Source organism: Eubalaena glacialis, chromosome 1 (genome assembly GCF_028564815.1).
Source record: "Eubalaena glacialis isolate mEubGla1 chromosome 1, mEubGla1.1.hap2.+ XY, whole genome shotgun sequence".
NCBI lineage: Eukaryota > Metazoa > Chordata > Mammalia > Artiodactyla > Balaenidae > Eubalaena > Eubalaena glacialis.
The window spans coordinates 60,350,528-60,368,634 of record NC_083716.1 but is presented as its reverse complement, the minus strand read 5'-3'; the positions used below and the strand labels follow the sequence as shown (position 1 = coordinate 60,368,634).

The 18,107-nt window shown below is 48.5% G+C and overlaps 1 protein-coding gene across 2 annotated transcripts in view; it reads right to left on the bottom strand.

Annotated features, from left to right (window-relative positions):
- Positions 1-13,282, bottom strand: part of DUSP29 (dual specificity phosphatase 29) — a 35,144-nt gene extending 21,862 nt beyond the window's left edge. Inside the window, exons 1-2 of one of the 2 annotated variants that reach the window (XM_061197207.1) lie at positions 13,215-13,282; positions 1,370-1,603 (exon numbers count right to left, since the gene is read on the bottom strand). In XM_061197207.1, coding sequence (XP_061053190.1) covers positions 1,370-1,569 — 200 coding nt within the window. In that variant the 5' untranslated portion in view covers positions 1,570-1,603; positions 13,215-13,282. Of the gene's footprint in view, positions 1-1,369; positions 1,612-13,214 lie in introns of those variants that run through there. The other variant, XM_061197197.1, reaches the window with a different exon arrangement.
- Positions 13,283-18,107: the final 4,825 nt, after the last annotated feature.

Here is an 18,107-nt window from a genome sequence, read left to right as displayed (position 1 = left end):
ATACAGCTATACTAAGGAATATTGAAAGTACAGAAGAGTATAATTCCTTTTTTCTGCTAAAAATTATTTAAAGGAAATAAAAACCCTTTAAATGTATGAATATATTTCCTTATGTTTGCAATAACATATATAAAGTGAGGTTAATACTGGTTACTCAGGGCAGAGTTAAGAGAGGACAAAGGGAGATTATGCAGTTGGTTTTTATAACCCTCTATTTAGTTTAATTTAGTGTAAAAGGGCATATAATTTTTGTAACTTTTTCCATTTAAAAATATTAAGAAAAAAAAAGAAAAGGGGTTCTGCCCCTGGATTTCCCGTGACTAGACAGTTATCTCTAGGTTTTTAAGCAGCAAGGTGTTTATTAAAAATCACACATGCAGTGGTCCTGCACCATCTCAGAGAGATGAACCATGAGCTGGAATCCTGGGGGATGGAGGGAGGAGCAGGAGTGCTAGTCAGGATGAAAGCTTCTGGGTTAGGCAAAACTGCATTTGAATCCCAGCTCTCAGCCACTTACTGAGCTGTGGACCTTGGGCCAGTTACTTAACTGCTCTGTGCCTCAGTTTCCTTGTCTTTAAAATGGGAGTAATTAGATGACCTCTCATTGGGCTGTAGTGAAAATAAAGTGAGGTCATGCATGCAAGATGCTTAGCACAGTGCCTGGCACATAGTATTCAATAAAGGATAAGTATAATAATTATTATTATTTACAGTAGGCACTTCCTAATTGAAGAGTGGGGAATGGTGACTATAAAAATCTAGAGGAGGGGACAGTGACCTCAACTTTGCTAGGTCTATCATGCTTCCTGACACATATGGTGATGTGCTCTTATGCCACCCACCTGAGAACTGACTTTATTCTTGCTGGTCTTATCCCCATCTAAAACAAAAGACTACATTTCCCAGCTTCCCTTGCAGCTAAGGGCAGGGGAAGTCTTGGGTGGGACTTCCCTTTGGGAAGATGTCCTTTTCCTCTTCCTTGCCTTCAGCTTTCCGGTGGTCTGGATCCTACAGTTGATGGCAGGAGCCCTGCTAGGAATGTCAGACCTTGAAGCAACCCTGAAGGAAGAAACCACACCCTGGGGATGGTGGAGCCCAAGCCTGGGAGCCTGAGCCCCTGGTGACCCTGGAGTCACTATGCCAGCCCCAGCTCGCCTTCCTCTGCACTTTTATGTGAGAGAGAAACCAATCTCTATCTTGCTTAAGCCCCTTTTCTGAGTTTTCTGTGATAGGAAAATAAACCCAGCCCTAACTAATAGAGTTCTCTCAGAACCAACCTAAAAAGCAAGAGCTCATGGCAGGAAGGTGGCGAGGGCTGTGCCCTGGGGAGGGCTGGCTACCAAAGGGGAGGCTGGGCCTGGCCACTTACTCATCGCCGATGTAGAGCTTGGGCCAGACCTCGTTGACATGCGTGTACTGGGGACCGCCCTTCCAGAAGAGACGCTCCAGCTCGAAGGCTCCGGGGGTCCAGTAATCCTCAGCCTCCCCCTCCTCCTCCACCTTCGGCAGCAGCTTCTTGGCGGACGGGTAAGCATTCTTGAGGCTTGTCTTCGGTTCTCTGGATGTCATTTTGGAGCCAAGGGATTTTCTTTCCTTTCTGCAGCTGGTCATGAAAGAGGGTCAGGATTGAGGTTAGCAGGGACAGAGGTAGGGAATGGGCTTTACAAAAAAGAGGAGGGTATAAGCTGATCTGAAGATTTGGCAGGCATCCTGCTTCCTCTTCCCAGGCCACAGAGGTCAGTCGGGAAGACCATGATGGCGGTTAAACAACACTTCCCCAAGATTCCAGTCTCCTGCAAAGCAAGCATGCTGGGCGCCCTCTGACGTGGGCATTTGCTGCAGACACAAACAGGCTTCAGGTCTAAGAAATCCCTGCAGGCTGCCTGTACTTTGCCACCTTTCTTTTAGATTTAACCCCTTTTTTGGTGCCTACTCTTTCCTTTATGTGACCGGAGTCTGCTGGCTCAGGCCATTTTGAACCTGAATAAGAAGGCCCAGGAGGTCCCTGCCATTCCAGGCCTGTGGTATTCAGCGTCTGCAGAGAGCTGTCATCCAGTGGAAAGGGCACACCTGGAAATCCAGAGCCTGTGTGGTCTGGGCAGCCACGCACATTCCGGGGCTTCGGAAGTCTTGGGGTGGAAGGAAACTTGGCTGCGTGAGGGTTTGTCAACTTGTTAGGAAGTTGAAGTCAACGCTGGCTGCTCTCACACTAGGAGGCTGGCAGTTGTGCTAGCTTACCAGGGGTTTGGAAGAGACGTTCCAAGCTAGAAAGCTGTGTCTGCAGATTGGAACGTGTATTTGCAGAGCTTGTCAGCCTCTGCGGGTGGAATGTGGGTGAAGAGTTTCCATTGTCCCCAAAGAAATGAGTTCATTGTGGAATTGGGCACCATGTGTTCCGTGAGCTGAGTGACCAATACACTCAGGCAGCCTGGGAAGGGAGGTTATACTCATCGTGCTGGGAGACTGGAGGGAAGGGGGAAAGGGTGGAGTGACTGAGAAAAGTGAGCCCAGGTGAGTGATGGGGAGGGAACGTTACTCATTTATGTAACAAATACTTATGTAGCACTTACTGTGTGCTAGGCACTGTTCCAAGTGCTTTGCAATTATTAACTCATTTAATCTTCTTAACAACCCTAAGAAATAGGCACCATGATTATCTCCATTTTGGAGATGAGGAAAACTGTAAATTGAGGATGCTTATAACACATGGTCTTAGTCTTCTGAGAAAAAAAATAATTGCCCGGAGGGCAGGGGTTGGGGTGGAGGATGCAGCGTGAGGAGGGGCAGGCCAGGGACTTGAAGAATGTAAAAAAGCCCCAGTAGCTTCAAAGACCATTAGGATCCTATCGAAAAGACCCAGAACACATCTTGAAGAGGCTCCCACTTATCAAAAATGGGACAATTTGAGCATGAATAATAAAAATAACTGTAGTTAGTAGAAACACATCAAACATTTAAATCATAATGATACTCAAAACAATTATTCACTTTTGGAAGATGCTAGAGAGCCAGCTCATTATGAAGACAGGCCAGTAAAAGAAAAGAATCTAGCATTTGTCATTCCTTTCGGATGCAAACTGTACTACTGGGTAGATGAGGGAAATTTTCTTTTATAGAAGAACTTCAGTAAAGAAGGAAGGAAGCACCATTTCACAACACCCGATGAGCTAATGGATGTAGGCACTGAGCACTGACTGCTGGCAGCATAAGAGACGTCAGACGTTACGGGCCTTCTGATGGAGAAACACACCACCACTACCACGAAAGGAGCCTCGCCAAAGGAAGACCTGGACCTTTGATCAGAGTCCTCAGAGTCTAGATCTAGCAGCCAATTTGCAGGAGATTCAGAAGACAGTTAAATTATACCTCAGGGCCTTATCTTTTGGAAATATGTAGTGAAGTGTTCACAGATGAAATGATATAATGTCTAGGATTTGCTTCAAAAATAATACTATTGGAAAATACAATAATATATTGTGTCGGGGAGAGGGGTATAGGTGGAGGTGTGATGAGGCAGGATTTCCCTAGGATGATGGCTGCAAGGTCATACTGTTCCTCTTTGTGTTTGAAATTGTCCATTAAATTTTTTTAAAAAGAACAGGAAAAGGCTGAAACCACTGCTCTGAGAAATTTGATTCTCCCAAGTTCACAGTAGGTGAATTAAAGGATCACTGGCTAGCAGTGTTTTTGGGGAAGCCTGGATCTGTGACTTTCTCCTGCAGAGTCCTGAGTTGAGGGGTGGGGGGCAATGGGCTGCAGAGGCCACCCTTCTTTGGAGTCTGTCAAAGCGTGATCTAAAGACCACCTCCCTCAGAATCATCTGGCACTTGCTAAAAATACAGATTCCTGGGTTGCACCCTAGGCCAGAGTGGGGCCTAGGAGTCTGTATTTTAACAAGCTCCCAAGTGAGTCTGTTGCTCACTAAAGTTTGATAATAATTGCCCAAGAATGTGGTTCAAGAGTCAAGGAGCTGGGACTTCCCTGGTGGTCCAGTGGCAAAGAATCTGCCTTTCAATGCGGGGGACGCGGGTTCGATCCCTGGTCGGGGAACTAAGATCCCACGTACCGCAGGGCAACTAAGCCCGCGCGCCACAACTACCGAACTCGCGCATCTCAACTAGAGAGCCCACATGCCACAAACTACAGAGCCCACGCGCCCTGGAGCCTGCAAGCCACACCTAGAGAGAAGCCCATGCGCCTTAACCAAGAGCCCGCATACCTCAATGAAGATCCTGTGTGCCACAACTAAGACCCAACGCAGCCAAAAAAAAAAGAAAAAAAAGAGTCAAGGAGCTGTTGAGTCAAGAGAAGGGTAGGAAGGGTGCTCAATATGCTTTCCATCTTCTCATTGACGTGCAGACCCAGGTCTTTAGCCCAGAGTAAGGGTGTGGGACTGGGACGAGGGAAGGGCTGGACAGCCTTATTCCAAGGCTCCTTGAAGATGCTCCTTCGTGTTGTTTTCAGCCTCGGTGTCTGACACATAAGAGGTGCTCAGAAGGTGAGTGAGGGAATGGCCTAGTGAGTGAACGGAAGGAGTGACTCGGGGTGAATGAGTAAGACTGGGGGGCCTGTGCTAGGGGCTCAGTCGGAGCTGATGAGGCAGGACGGAGCCTTGGGCTAATTTGGAGGCGGGGGAAGGTGAGCGAGGGGCAGAATACAGGATGGACAGTCCCCTGCAGCAGGGAGCTGCTCAGACCCGAACTTCACTCTGGGGCCTGGCGGCTGGCATTTGCAGTCACCAAAGGAGGTGTTATTTTAAGGGATGGCCTGAAACTTCTGTAGCAGAACCAGCCCAGACACCTCAGTCTCCTGAGAGTGGTCACGCCCTCCCCGCTGCAGGCCTGAGGCGCCTTAACTTTGAGAAGTCTGGAGTTCTGCCCGTCTATGGCACCAGCTCTTCTTGTTTCCAAGTGAGTCAAAGCTGGACACCATTTACCTAAATTTAGAGGTTTGGGCCATTTTGAACCCTGCCTGCCACCAAAGGAGGCTTCAGAAGAAGGGATTTTAGGGAGACACTGGAGTGACTGCATTCTGAACCTTCTGCCCGCCTCCTTGTGTTACTGAAGCTGACCTCACCCTTGCTGAGGCTGGTCCTCCTTCATTATACTGTGGAAGGAGCCATCCCCATCCCCATCCCCATCTCCGTGCTGAAAGCCTCGGCTGGATTTCCAGACAGAAGAGGAAGTGGTGTGGTCTACCCAGAGCGGCTTGGCACGCAGAGGGAGCTCTGGGATCTATTATCCTCCAGCATGCAGATTGGATGGGGTATGAGAACAAAGCACAGAGCCGTCCAGAAACCACAGACCTGTAATCTTTCCAAATCCTGAAGGCGGCTTGTGTGCATCCCTCTCTGCATGGCTCCCAAATCTTTGAATCTCAGAGAGGCCGGGAGTGTCTGTTTCCCAGATCACAGCCAAAATGGAAGGGGAAGACAAATCTGTTCTGTTTGGTTTCCATAGATTCGACCTGGAGATTAACTGCCAAGGTCTTGATGACACATACAATATCAATCACAGGCTAAATGTCATAATGAGAGCTGGGCAGGTTGTCAAGAGAGGCCTCCAGGTTCCTGTTACAGCTTCATATTTAAAGGTTTGGTCCCAGGAAACCAAATGCCAACTTGAAGGCTATGTGGCCTGTATGTGCAGCAGCAACCTGCCTCTTCCTCAAAGAATAGCAGACTCAGGCTCCTTCCTGGACGGGCCAGGCAGGTAACATAGAGGAGTTAAGTGCATTGGGTGTTAAAGAATAAAACAAACAAGCAAGAACCTAACTATTGGCCTCGGGTAGGAGGCATCAGGGAGTGGTGGGGACTGTGGCAGAGTAGAGAGCAAATGCCCCCACTGAAGGGGGTGGCAGCTTGCCATTCCATGTGGGAATGCAAGCCCAGATGGTCGGATAGTTTTATGAAAAGTCAGAAAGCCAGAGTTTTGTGGGAAATCTGCTGATTTTAAAATTTTAAGTCAGTAGGCAGCTGTAACAGAGGCTATCCTTGTCCTGTCACATTCCTCAGCTGAGATCACTGCAGTGTAAGTGGACAGCTCCCTTACACAAAAGGCTTCCTCACTCAAGCCCCTGTATTTCCCTGATTGAGGCTGTTTTCTGGTCTTTGTGCTGGTCAGGGAGTTACCTGCTTCCTGGAACACCTCACAAACAATTTGTTCCCAAACTCTGGTCTCAGCGTCCATCTTTGAGGGAACCCAAACTAATACTGCTAATTTTAAAGCATTTAAAGACACTGTAATAACAGAGAATGCAGGGCCAAGTGTTACTTGACCCATAAGATCTGGAGTGCCATTTTCCTCTGTGAAACAGTGCCCTTGCCTTTGAGGAGCTATTTCCAGGAATAATCAAAATAGGAATCCCTATTTTGACCCCTATCCTGACTCCATTTCAGACTTTTCAATGGTACAGCTCGTGTTTGGTTAAAGGTTTCCCTTGCCCAGTGAGGAAAGGCTTTAATCTGAATTCACAAATATAATTTTGACACCATGATTTGACTTTATGTAAAAAAAAAAAAAAAAAAACCCTTATAGAATTTAGGATTAACACATACACACTACTATATATAAAATAGATAACCAACAAGCACCTACTGTATAGCACAGGGAACCGTACTCAATATTTTGTAATAATCTATAAGGGAAAAGAATCTGAAAAAGAAATATATATATATATATATATATATATATATATATATTCTTGTATATAACTGCATCACTGTGCTGTACCCCTGAAACTAACACAACATTGTAAATCAACTATACTTCAATTAAAAAAAAACAACCTTGTATATTTTTGTTCTTGTTTTTAACTAGGAAAAAAAAAACCCAGCAAAATGTCAATACTGTGGGCAAGTGGCAGGACTCAGGGAGATTTTTTTCCTGTCTTCTGTTTTGGGATTCTTTTAATAAATAATCATATTTTATAATAAATAACCATGTCTATATTTTTTTAACTATGCTGGCCAAATAGAACAGTCTGGGCTGGAAGCTGCTTGTGACTTCTCACTCCATCTTACGTGTTCCCAGGACCTGGCTCTTTCTTGGGGCTCCTCTACCTCTCTGTTCCTCTCTCCCCACATTCACTGGCTTGTGGCTCTTCTCTGCTCTCAGAGCCCCAGCAATCACTGAGGACTCAGATCTACACGTCTTATCCTCCCTGAGCTTCGCTTTCTTCTTTAATAAAATGGAGCTGTAACAAGAGGGGTAAAGGCGATTTTAAAAACAAACAAACAAAAACCCAACCTGAATTCTTTTGCTTTCTAAGGTGGAAGATGGGAGAAGCCCAGTGGAGAGATGCATCATTCATTTGAGTGGGAAACTTAAACCCCTAAGTGGACCCCTTGAGCCTGCAGAGACTAGCCAGGTAGCCATGCCCAGGAGTGTGAGCCACAGAACAGGCCTCCTGCTTAACAAAAAAAACACAATTTAAGGATCCTTTTCTTGGGGAAAAGGTAAGTCCTAAAGCGTGATTCAGAAAGTGATGGAGTGAACAAAGAGAGCTAAATTGTTCTGTGCAAGAAAGCAAGGGGCGTTCCAAGCCTCTAGAACATCCCCAGAAGGGGTGTGAAGGACCCTGCTGCAGAGTGGCGAAGGGAGGGCTTGGGGCCAGAGACAGCCAGGTGAGGGGCATCCAGGGCACACAGCCACAGGACTCCTGAGAAAAGTGATCCCAGTGCTTAACTTTGCGGTGCCCCCTGGCAGTGTCAGCCCTCTCTTTGTCACCCCAAACCTTCAGTGAAATTGTTAGGACAGACAGCTGTGTTCGTGGTGGGCTTGAGAAATCAAAGGGGAAGAGGCTTGTGCTGGTCGAGAGAAGAGACCAGAAGTTTATGTATGCAGCAGCATGGACAGTCTGATTCTGTCCTTATACAAAAATACATGTCACCAAAATATTAACACTGGCTCTATGTTTATTTTAGAATGATGAAATTATATGCGATTCTTCTTTTTTTTTAAAGGAACCATCTTTTCTAAAAATCTCTGTGCTGAGCATATATTACTTGAGTATATGGAGGGGGAAAAAAAGCCTGTGAAAGTTGTATTTGAGAACTGTTCTGGATGTAGTAGATGCGCACCCTAAACCTACGGGCTGAGGCACAGGAAGGTGGCCTTCAGGACAAGGCCTAACCAGGTGTTCTTTACATCACATATGGCACTGAGTGCCCTCCCAGTCAGTGTGAGCTCCCCAAAGGCAGGCCTGTGTCCTCCTTGAGCCCTCTGGTGGCAGAACCAGGCCTAGGTCGTGTCACAAATTCATTCTAGTCCCTCAGTGCTTCCCGGGAAACCAGAAGGGAGTCAAGTTTTATGGCTCCTGAAATTTATACCATTTCTTTAAGAAAAAGAAAAACAAATAGGTGCAGGGCCTTAGAAGAGGCTGGTGCAAGGGGTTCTGAAGCTTTGGGGTAAATCCACCTCTGAAAGAAGATTCTTTCCCCTTTGACTGGAGGCAGACCTCAGATGAAGAGGGCAGCATCCCTCCCCATCCCTTGGGGCTCTTTGACTTGCCTTACCCTGGTCTTGGTTTAGGCTAAGTCAGCCAACATCAGGGGTGCTCTGGTGGGTCATGAGTGGGCATGGGAAGTGGCCTTGTTTTGTTTGTTTGTTTGACCGTGCCACGTGTGCAGCCTGTGGGATCTTAGTTCCCCAACCAGGGATTGAACTCGAGTCGTCAGCAGTGAAAGTGCAGAGTCCTAACCACTGGACCCAGGAAATTCCCTTGTTTTTTTTTACTTCACCTCAGATGTTCGGCCTGGCCCTGCCTGCCCCCGCATGCCTCCACATCCCTCTGTTCAGCACCAGGGATGGGCTGGGCCAGAGAGGTCTCTGCCTTCTTCAAGTTTTTGGTCTAGTAGAGCAGTTATAATCTAATCGTTTAAAAATGAGTCCTCTTCCTTTGAAGGTATTCTGTATCTGTGGATATCACATATTTATGTCCCTCGACGCATTGGGCTCATGGGGGAAAGTTAGTGTGTGTTGCATGCATACCACATTTTTTCCATGACACCACCCAAGTTGGGTTTGGAATGTGCCTTGAAAGAAGAGGGAGGGTACAAATGTTATTGTGGTTGGGAAAATTACTCTATTAGGAGAGTAATACCTACTGCCAGGGTACGTGGAGGGTCAGAATTTGGCAGCAGTATACATATATACATATACATATTTTTAATTTACTGCAAGTCATGCTTGTCCTTACTCATCTTAAATCTACAAAAACGATCCCAACTAGGAAATAAAAGTTGTGGGATTTTTTTTTTTTTTTTTTTTGGTTTAGAGTAAAAAGAATGTTTACTTAGACTTAAATAAAGGGGAATATATTGGTTGGTGGAATGGAAAAGTCCAGGACTTTTTCAGGTACGGCTGGATCCAGGGTGCTCCCATGTCACTGAGATTTGCTCTGCTTCTTTTTTTTTTTTTTTTTTGTAAAAACAGGTACAAAGTTTATTATTAGAGACATAGCACAACAAGTGGGAGAGCACACAGAGAAACAGTTTGTTTAGTTAAGACAGAAGTAAGGCACCCGGAGAGAAAGGGTGTGGGCATCCCCCCAAGGAGAAGGAGCGCAGTAAAGAGGCAATTAAGTCACTTATATAGGGCAGTTCTTCCAGGTCTCTGTTTACCTCTGGCCAATTATCTGGTTTCTTTTTCCGCACCTGCCCTGCCCTAGGACCCTCCCCAACATGCGTGTGCAACTTTTTTCCAAGATGGATTTTTAAAAAATTAAAACCTGGCAGTAAAAACCCTAGGAATTTTTTGTTGCTATAATTTAATTCCTAATGTATCAGACACCATCCAAGTTTAACAGATACTTTTTTCTTTTGGATTCAGCAAGTATGTTAATAGGAGGCAATTATGTGAATTAATATAAAATCCTTTTATTTAAAAAACAGAAATGTCTTCATTTAAAGAGGTAATTTAATATTTCTTCTAAGATGGTGTTGATGTCATTAACTTGTTTGATTAACTCTTCAGATGGTTTCAAAACGCTTCGGGGTGGTAATTTATGAACTCCTAATTGATTTTTCCAATCTCAGTTTGGCAGAGTTGGGCCTCCTGGAAACTGTGAGGAGGCTGAATGCTCACACGTGGCTTCCTTCTTAGACAAGGGAACCGGCCGGGATGGACTTGATCCCTGCGGTCGGCCCAGTGTGGTGGAGGAGGCTCTGGGTCAGGAGACAAGAGGCCATGATGTCTGACCAGGCCAGCTGTGGTGGAAACACTGCAGGCAGTTACACAGCTCATGAATTCAGGAACAGATGGCCTTTTAGCCCCGCTCTTTCGAAAATCACTACCCGCTCTGTGTCACCTCAGAACATGAGGCTTCCTTGTGTGGGAGAAAGATGGGGGGGTAGACTGGCGGGGTGCAGCCCTCACCATGGTCTCACCACCTCTCTCTTCCTGTCCCCACCACTGTTACTCACTAGGCCGGTGTCTCAGTGTTGCACGGGGCAGGCTCTGGACCTTGGGAAGGCTGTAGGCCATGCTCCCACCTCTTAAAGATGCTCACTGAGAAACCCAGGCCCTGGCAGGACCCAGCGAAATGACCAATACACTCGGTGACTCTTAACATGTGCCTGGTGATCATCTACTCTCAAAACCTCCTCGATAGGGAATAGTTGCCCCCACTTTACAGATGAGAAAACTGAGGGTCAGAGAGTTTAGTCACATGACACCAAGCTAGTAAGTGGTATGACTGGGCCTCAACCCAGGCAGCCAAGCATCCCCACCCAGGCCACTAGATAGGTCACTGTATCTTAGTCACAAGGTATACGTTCCTGAGGGTGGGCCTGGGCCTAGGCCTCCCTCCCCCCGTGAACCCCAGAGCGGTGGGAAGTTGCGGAAGAGCCCTCACCGGCCTTGGGGGCTCACGTACCCAGGCTTCAGCTTCCTCATCTGCAGAATGGGGATAACATCCGCGCCTCCCTGCTTGTTGGTTAAAGGAGATAATGTGAGTCCTTAACACATGGGCATGGACTCGGAGAGCGTGTCATGTAGGGGGACGGGGCGGCGGGGGCGGTGGGGGCGGCAGGGGCGGGGGGGGGGGGAATTCTCAGCTGTGTTGGGAGCTAAGTGCCGAGCTGAGAGTAAGGGAGCGGGGGTAAAGCAGTTTGGCAGGGACCAAGGGTTTTTGTACTTGTGGCAAATGGGTCTGGGCGCTAATGAGTCTGAACCTTCTCCTCTGAGTGATGGGGCTCCTTTGCTCATGGGTGAAGTACAAGCAAGGCTTTTGGGAGGAGGAGTAAGGCCTCTCTCCAGCCTGTTGATGCCTGGTGGCTATGCCAGGCCGTGATGAGACTTGATCCCCTGTTTACTGCGCAAGCGGTAGGCCCAGAACCATCAAGGCTCACCTGAAGCGAAAAGTCAAGCACCTCGTGCGTGCCCTGGAGTCAGGCTGAAGAGGACGAACGCAGCTAGCCCCCGCGCGCCCCCAGCCCGGCTTCCCCGGCACCGGGACCTGGAGAGGCCGCCCCCAGGCCCAGGTGGGAGTTCAGGCAGCGGGGGAAGCGAGAAAGAGAGGCGTGCCCCCGCCCCCAGCTCACCCCACGGGAGGGACACCCAAGCACAGCGGCTCTGCCGTCAGGCCCCGAGGCGCGCTGGCCTCACTACGGTCTGGGCTGTGTGATGTCGGGCAAAGCACTCCACGGCCTTGTGTCTCAGTTTCCTCATCTGAAGCGACGTCGACAAGGTACACCCCGCCCAGGGCTGCCACAGTTCTGAGGAGTAAGTACGTGAGCTACTACTTAGAAGGGAAGCTCTCGGAACCGTGCCTGGCACACAGTCAGCCAGGGCTCCTTACTGATTCGCGGGGTTGCACAGCGTCGGGGGAAGGCCAACCCTGGCTCCGTGGAGGGCAGGCTGCCCCCTCCCCAAGTGCACCCAGCTGGGCGTTGCCAGGGTTGCAGGGAACGCTAACAGCCAAGCCCCCGGCCTCAGGGCCCCTCTCAGCTCCTCGTCCCCCTCGAGTTTGTCAACAGCCGCAGGAACTCCACCCTCCATCAGGACTCAGTCCCCTCCAACCCAGTGCCACCCCAGGACCGAAAGGTCCCCCGTGAGGGCTTCCAGCTTATCAGTTGGTAGAGGACCAATGTCCCCCCCCACCCTCAGCCCAGATCTGCTTTTGACCCCGAAGAGCCTCCGACCTTCCCATCACTCCTCAGACCCTCTCCCATGTCCCACCCCCACCCCCCATACCCAAAGCTCTTCCCTTGTATGGGACTCAGTCAGAAGCCCTTCAGGTGTCGTTTGCAAATGTCATTTGGTGGGAACAAACTGCTTGTGTCATGAAGAGAACAAGGAGGGCGTCACAATGGAAGGGCAACAAAACAAACACTGAGTACCAGAGCCCCTCAGATGCTGGGATTGGAAGCGAGGAGACCCCGCCCCACATACACCCCATGCCCTCTCCCATCTTACTCAGCAGTTTTTCCCCTTGGAATGTTTTCAGCTTTTCTGAACAGTCAGAGCCCCCCACTCCTTGGGTTCCAGGCCTGTGAGGGGCCACTGGGGCCTCAGGACAAGGGCCCAGGATCTAATGGGAAAGCCCTGGTCTGAGACACAAGACATCTTCCCACCATCCTGCTTACACGCGCCGCTGTCTTGGTCCAGAGGCCAAGTCCCTCGGTGACCCAGTCTCCCCGTCTCTACCGGAGCAGTCATCCCCAACCCCATCCTCCCACCAGGACGGGGAAAAGCTCCAAAAGTAGTCACGCTGTCCAAAGGATGCCCAGCGTTACCCAGGACACAGGAAGAGTTCTCATCCCCGGGGTTTGGAGTACTTAGTTGTAATTTGTGCTGCCCTACGCTTGATGTCAGTCACTACGGGTGTCTCCATTCTGCCCCCACCTCCCGCTGAGATTTTTTTCCCCTCTACTGGCTAAATGGATAAATGGAGAACCTTGCTGGAATATGATATGCGATACAATGCATCCAGGGTCTCAGAAGGGCCCGATGAGCTTTAACCTGCCCTATTATCCTTTAGAAATGGTCATTGAACTGGAAGCCTAGATTTAGAGGAAGGGAAGTGGAGAAAATTTCTTGGAGTCTCTAGGGAAAGACGGGGCAAGAAGAAGCCTGTCAAACAGAAAAGGTGTCAGCTGTTCTCTGCCGCTCCAGAAACAGGGTGGAAAGGGGTCTTCTAATCCCCACACCCAGGCCCCCAAAGAACATTTGATTGGACCCAAGAGGTGCCAGCCTCCCACCAAAGGGGCTTACCTGTGCGCACCGGGTCCTAGCCAAGTCAGGAGGTGCTGGTCCGTGGGACGTGTGGCAGCCGCACACCCAGCCACCCCGACTGGTATCCAAGAGCCTATTTTTAGGGTCAGATCTGCTGACGCTGACCTTGTGTGCTGTCCAGTCTGAGAAGAGACCCGTGGCATCTGGTCGCAAAATGATTTGCCAGTGTGACCTGAAACCCTTGACTTCGGGAGCTCTGTACCTGGAGCCCACACGCTTGTCCCTGGCCCGGCTACAGAGGCAGGACACGCAGGCACCAGGGCGGGGACAGGCAGGGGGAATTTCCCAGCTTTGTTTTCTTGGGATGGACAAGGCCAGGTGGCTGCTCAGCACTGCCCAGGGCCCTGTCCTGGAACAGCTGGAACGGGGGAGTTTTGCCCACTGGCACGGAGCCTGTGGGAGGGTCGGGGGGCACCCAGCCTGGAGAACTCTCCACTCCAGTCTTTCATGGGAGTTTGTGGAGCCGTCTCTGGAGAGTGGATGGAATAAATGCCACATCATGCAGGGCAATCAGTGAAACACCTCCGCCTTCCAGAGAAACTCTGGAAGCTTGGGTTCATTTGCATTGTGTCACTTCCTGTGGGACCTCCAGCAAGTGTCCAATCCATCTGGACTAAAGTGGGGAAAATAATCATAATGTTGCCCTCTTATGTTGTTATGAGGGTTAAACGAGATAAAGTTTGGAAAGTACTTAGCACAATGCCTGGCACATGCTAAACATTTAAAAAATGCTGGATGGTATTAGGGTGCCAAAAATATTCCCAATTCAACAGTCATTCCCAGGTGTCTCTTCTTGGCTGTTCCTTCTCTCAATCTCCTGCCTCTTTGGCTCCAGCCTTCTTTGCTCCAGGATCCCCACCACCACCCCTACTACTGTTGTCCTCCTTTTTAGGGCTGAAGCGGGGTAGTCCTGTCCAGGCTCCTCTATTTTTCTAGTAAAATCTTTCCAGCGCTTCCTATAGTTCCTCTTAATGAATGACGTGGTTTTCCATCCTTCCCCATCCTTTCACCCTCTTTGGGCATCCTTCAATGTGTGAAGGATTAGGGGGAGTGGGAAGGGGGTCCCCAGCCTCTCCACATCCTTCACTTAATAGGGTCTTTTTATGTTGGGGTCATTATATTGACCTCTGCAACTTTGTATTCAGCAAACCAAAGATCTTCCTCACAAGTTGCATGTTTAGCTACTGCCAGTTTTATTTAGGGTGATTATTTCTTCTGGTATTTTTCATTGCGAAACTTCTGAAAAGACTCTGCTTCTATTGATTTCTTGGTGCAGAGAATATTCACAAGGCAGAGTGCTCAGGATCTAAGTGTACAAGGAGGTCAAAATGTCAGGGTCCAAATGTCCTTGCTGTCAAGTGCTGGAGTGAGAGCAGCAGGGTCAAAGGCCCTTCTGCAATTACCCCGAGAACTAGAGGAGCCAGAGATGCTGGATCTGACAAAGACTGAAGAAAGATTTCCATCTAGCTGGGAACCTGGGGGGCTGGTCCCAGCCCTAGCCCCAACCCCAGCCCCAGGTAAGGGCTAAGGAGGCAAGAGGAGCTGCTGAAGATATAAGTTGAGAGGGGGCAAAAAATCAAATATCTAAAGACATCTGAGATAGATAGGTAGATAGGTTGATAGATAACCGATAAGAGAGGGGGATAATATTTCACAGTGTCTAGAAGGGTGGCCAAGAAAATAAAGCCACGAAAAGAATGAGGTGGGGTGCTGGATTATCACCTCCGTTAGAGTAGCCCTTAAATGCTGTGACCAGAAGACTGGTGACCCTCTCCCCATACCCCGCATGCCCCCAATCCTTCACACGTTAAAGGATGCCCAAAAGAGAGTGACCAGGGTGGGGAAGGGTGGAAACCACATCATTAATTATGAGGAACTATAGGAAGCCCTGGGAAGAGGTTATTAGAAAAGAGTGGTGCTAGCAGCAACAGACACCTTGGTCCGTCTTCTAGCAGCTGAAGGGCTGACCTGCGAGAAACCACAGCCTTCTCTGCGCAACTCTCAGGCCAAGCTCAGGCCGTGGGTAGATGCCCCAAGAGCTGCCTTGTGTGGACGCGGCAAACACACCATTATGCAAGGATGGGAGCAAGCCAGGTAACCATCAGCTGGACTCAGAGATGTCTCCAGCTGTTCAAGACTCCAGGCATAGTCCACCGGGATGCTGTGCAACAGCAAGCTGCCCTAGTGCAGATAAACTGTGATCTGTAGAAACAGCTGTTATTTTCATTGTAGCTTCTTAGGAACTTACATACGGCAACATTTGACATAGGTTTCTCCCCGACACCACCGCCTTCTCTGACCCATGTGATTTTCATTAGCAAACGCCCTTCCCCCAGAATCTCCCTCTACTTTCTCCATTTTCACGTGTAGGTAGACATTGCTCTTTGTCCCAACTTCTCTGGATCAGAGTCCCACTTAGGCCCAGTGGCAAGGTGTGATAGGCAGAATACACCCACCCCCACCCCACCCCCAAAGATGTCCACATCCTAATGCCTGGGACCTGTGAATAGGTTATGTTACAAGGCAAAGGGGAGTGAAGGTTGCAGGTGGAATTAAGATTGCTAATCATCTGACCTTAAAATAGGGAGAGTAGCCTGGATCACCCAGGTGGGCCCAATGTAATTAGAAAGGCTCTTAAAAGTGAAAGAGAGAGGCTGAAGAAGAGGGTGGAGTGATGCCACGTGAGAAGGACTGGGTTCCCTGTTGCTGGCTTGAAGATGGAGGAAGGGGCCCTAAGCCAAAGAACAGCCTCTAGAAGCTGGAAAAGGCAAGGAAACGGATTCTCCCCCAGAACCTGCAGAAGGACTACAGTCCTGCCAATGCCTTGATTTAGCCCAGTGAGACCCACATCAGGCTTCTGACCTACATAACTGTAAGAAGATAAGTGCTGCTTTAAGCCACAAAGTTTGAGGTGGTTTGTTACAGCAGCAGCAGGAAACTAATACGTGAGATTTAATAATACATGACTTTCCTGGGTTGAAAAATTCCAGAGGCTTCTAGTGCTCTGTGGACACCTGACTTTATGTGGATGCTGAATATAGCTAGAGCCCAGGGGAGAGGGGGCTCTCCCACCTCGGCTGCAGATGTGTGTAGTCTGATGGCCATAAGTCCTCTGCCCTCCAAGAAGTGTCTTTCTTCTTTCATATTAAGAAGAAAAGCAAACAGACTGAGGCCCATGTTCCGCAGGCCATCCAGAACCCTCCGCAGCCTCTTGAAGGACTGCTTTCCTCTGGGAGAAGTACAGGTAGGAGGGCTCTCATTTCTCCTGAGTCAGTTTCCCTGTAGCCTTCTTGCCTCTCCACCTCACTGGCGCCCGCCAGCCTCGCCCTCCTTCAACCTCACCCCAAGTGCGACACCACCCTCTTCTGTTCTTCCTCCAAAGCACCACCCACCCAGCGCCATTGTATGCGGCAGAGGGGCCCACAGCACAGAACAGGAGACAACTCCAGATTCAATGTCTGAGCTCCTTGTTCTTAGAAAATTGTTGTCTGGGCCCCATCCCCAGGGAATTTCTCCCTCTAGAGACGACCGTCCCTGTACCTGCCACGTTCACGAGGCTCCTCTCTGTGTATACAATCGTCGCAGCTTTCCTTTTCCTCCGTTCAGGGCCTCTTCCCCTCTTCTCTAGACCTCCTTCAAAAGGCTCCAGATTCCTCCTCTCTGATTACTATGCCGAACAGGTCAGCTCCCTCTTAGTCTCAACCTCCCAAGCAGGCTGAGCTAGGGGCCTCCCTTTCTCATCATAAAGCCCACCATGGCATTTTCCTAGATAAGTTACCGTCACCAATTCAAGAGGAGAATCTTTTGACTCCCTTAGACAATATCATCCACAGACCCTGGAAGCAGGAGCCCCTGCCTTGAGCTTGTTTTTTTAGAGGTCCATGCATCTGTCTGTCTGTCTCTCTCTCTCTCACACACACACACACACACATATTGAGATGCTGGTAAGCACTCATTAGAATAGCTAAACCAAACAAGAACCCAGCAAGATTAAGATTTTTGGGGGGTGGAGAAACGTTCTGTATCTTGGTCATAGCGGTGGTCACACAACTACACACATTTGTAAAACTAAGAAGAGTGAACTTTGCTGTGTTAAATTTAAAAATAAAAAGGATATGGGTGCCTCATTCACCTGGGATTTGGCTTTCGGCACAGGCAAAGAGTGACGTGTAACTCTATCCACTTTTGTGACTAACACCACTTAGGCGGCAGAGAGTGTGTTTCCCCTTCCCTTACTCTGTGTCCTCAAAACAAAAGGTGACCGGTCTGAATTCCTTGAAGGTGAAGGTCGGTGGGTTGTGTTGCTGCTAATCTGCGGGTCCAGGGAGGATTGGAGCTGTGGAAGCCCGTGGCCGAGAGAACAGACAGCTTATCCTGCTGAACCTGGTAGCGCCGGGCATCCATTGTGCGTCTGTTCTGCTCCAGGGCTCTGGAGGTGACCTGGCATTATTGTGGTATTCACAACAGTCACACAACAGCTGAGGGATATTTTGGTGCATTAAACAATTCATAGGCTTCTCTAAAGCATATATATGTAGGTCTAGATGTAATAAATGTGAAGCAAAATGCCACTTCTTTACATTGACTACTAGAATTGTCAATCATTTTATTTTTGTAACAGTCGTTTATAAGATTTAACAAAGGTTTCAAAGACGTGAGTTAAGATTTTGAGGTTTACTTAAGATCATTTTGATTTAAAACTTTGATATTTAATAATTACATATTCCTTTTTACTTTTAATAGAAACTTTGAATATTTTAGAAAAAACTCTTGAAAATGTACATGGAAATGTTTTTCATGTTTTATTGTTTTCATTTAACTTGCATTTTGATAAAAAATTTACCTTTGTTCACTTTGAATTCAATTACATTT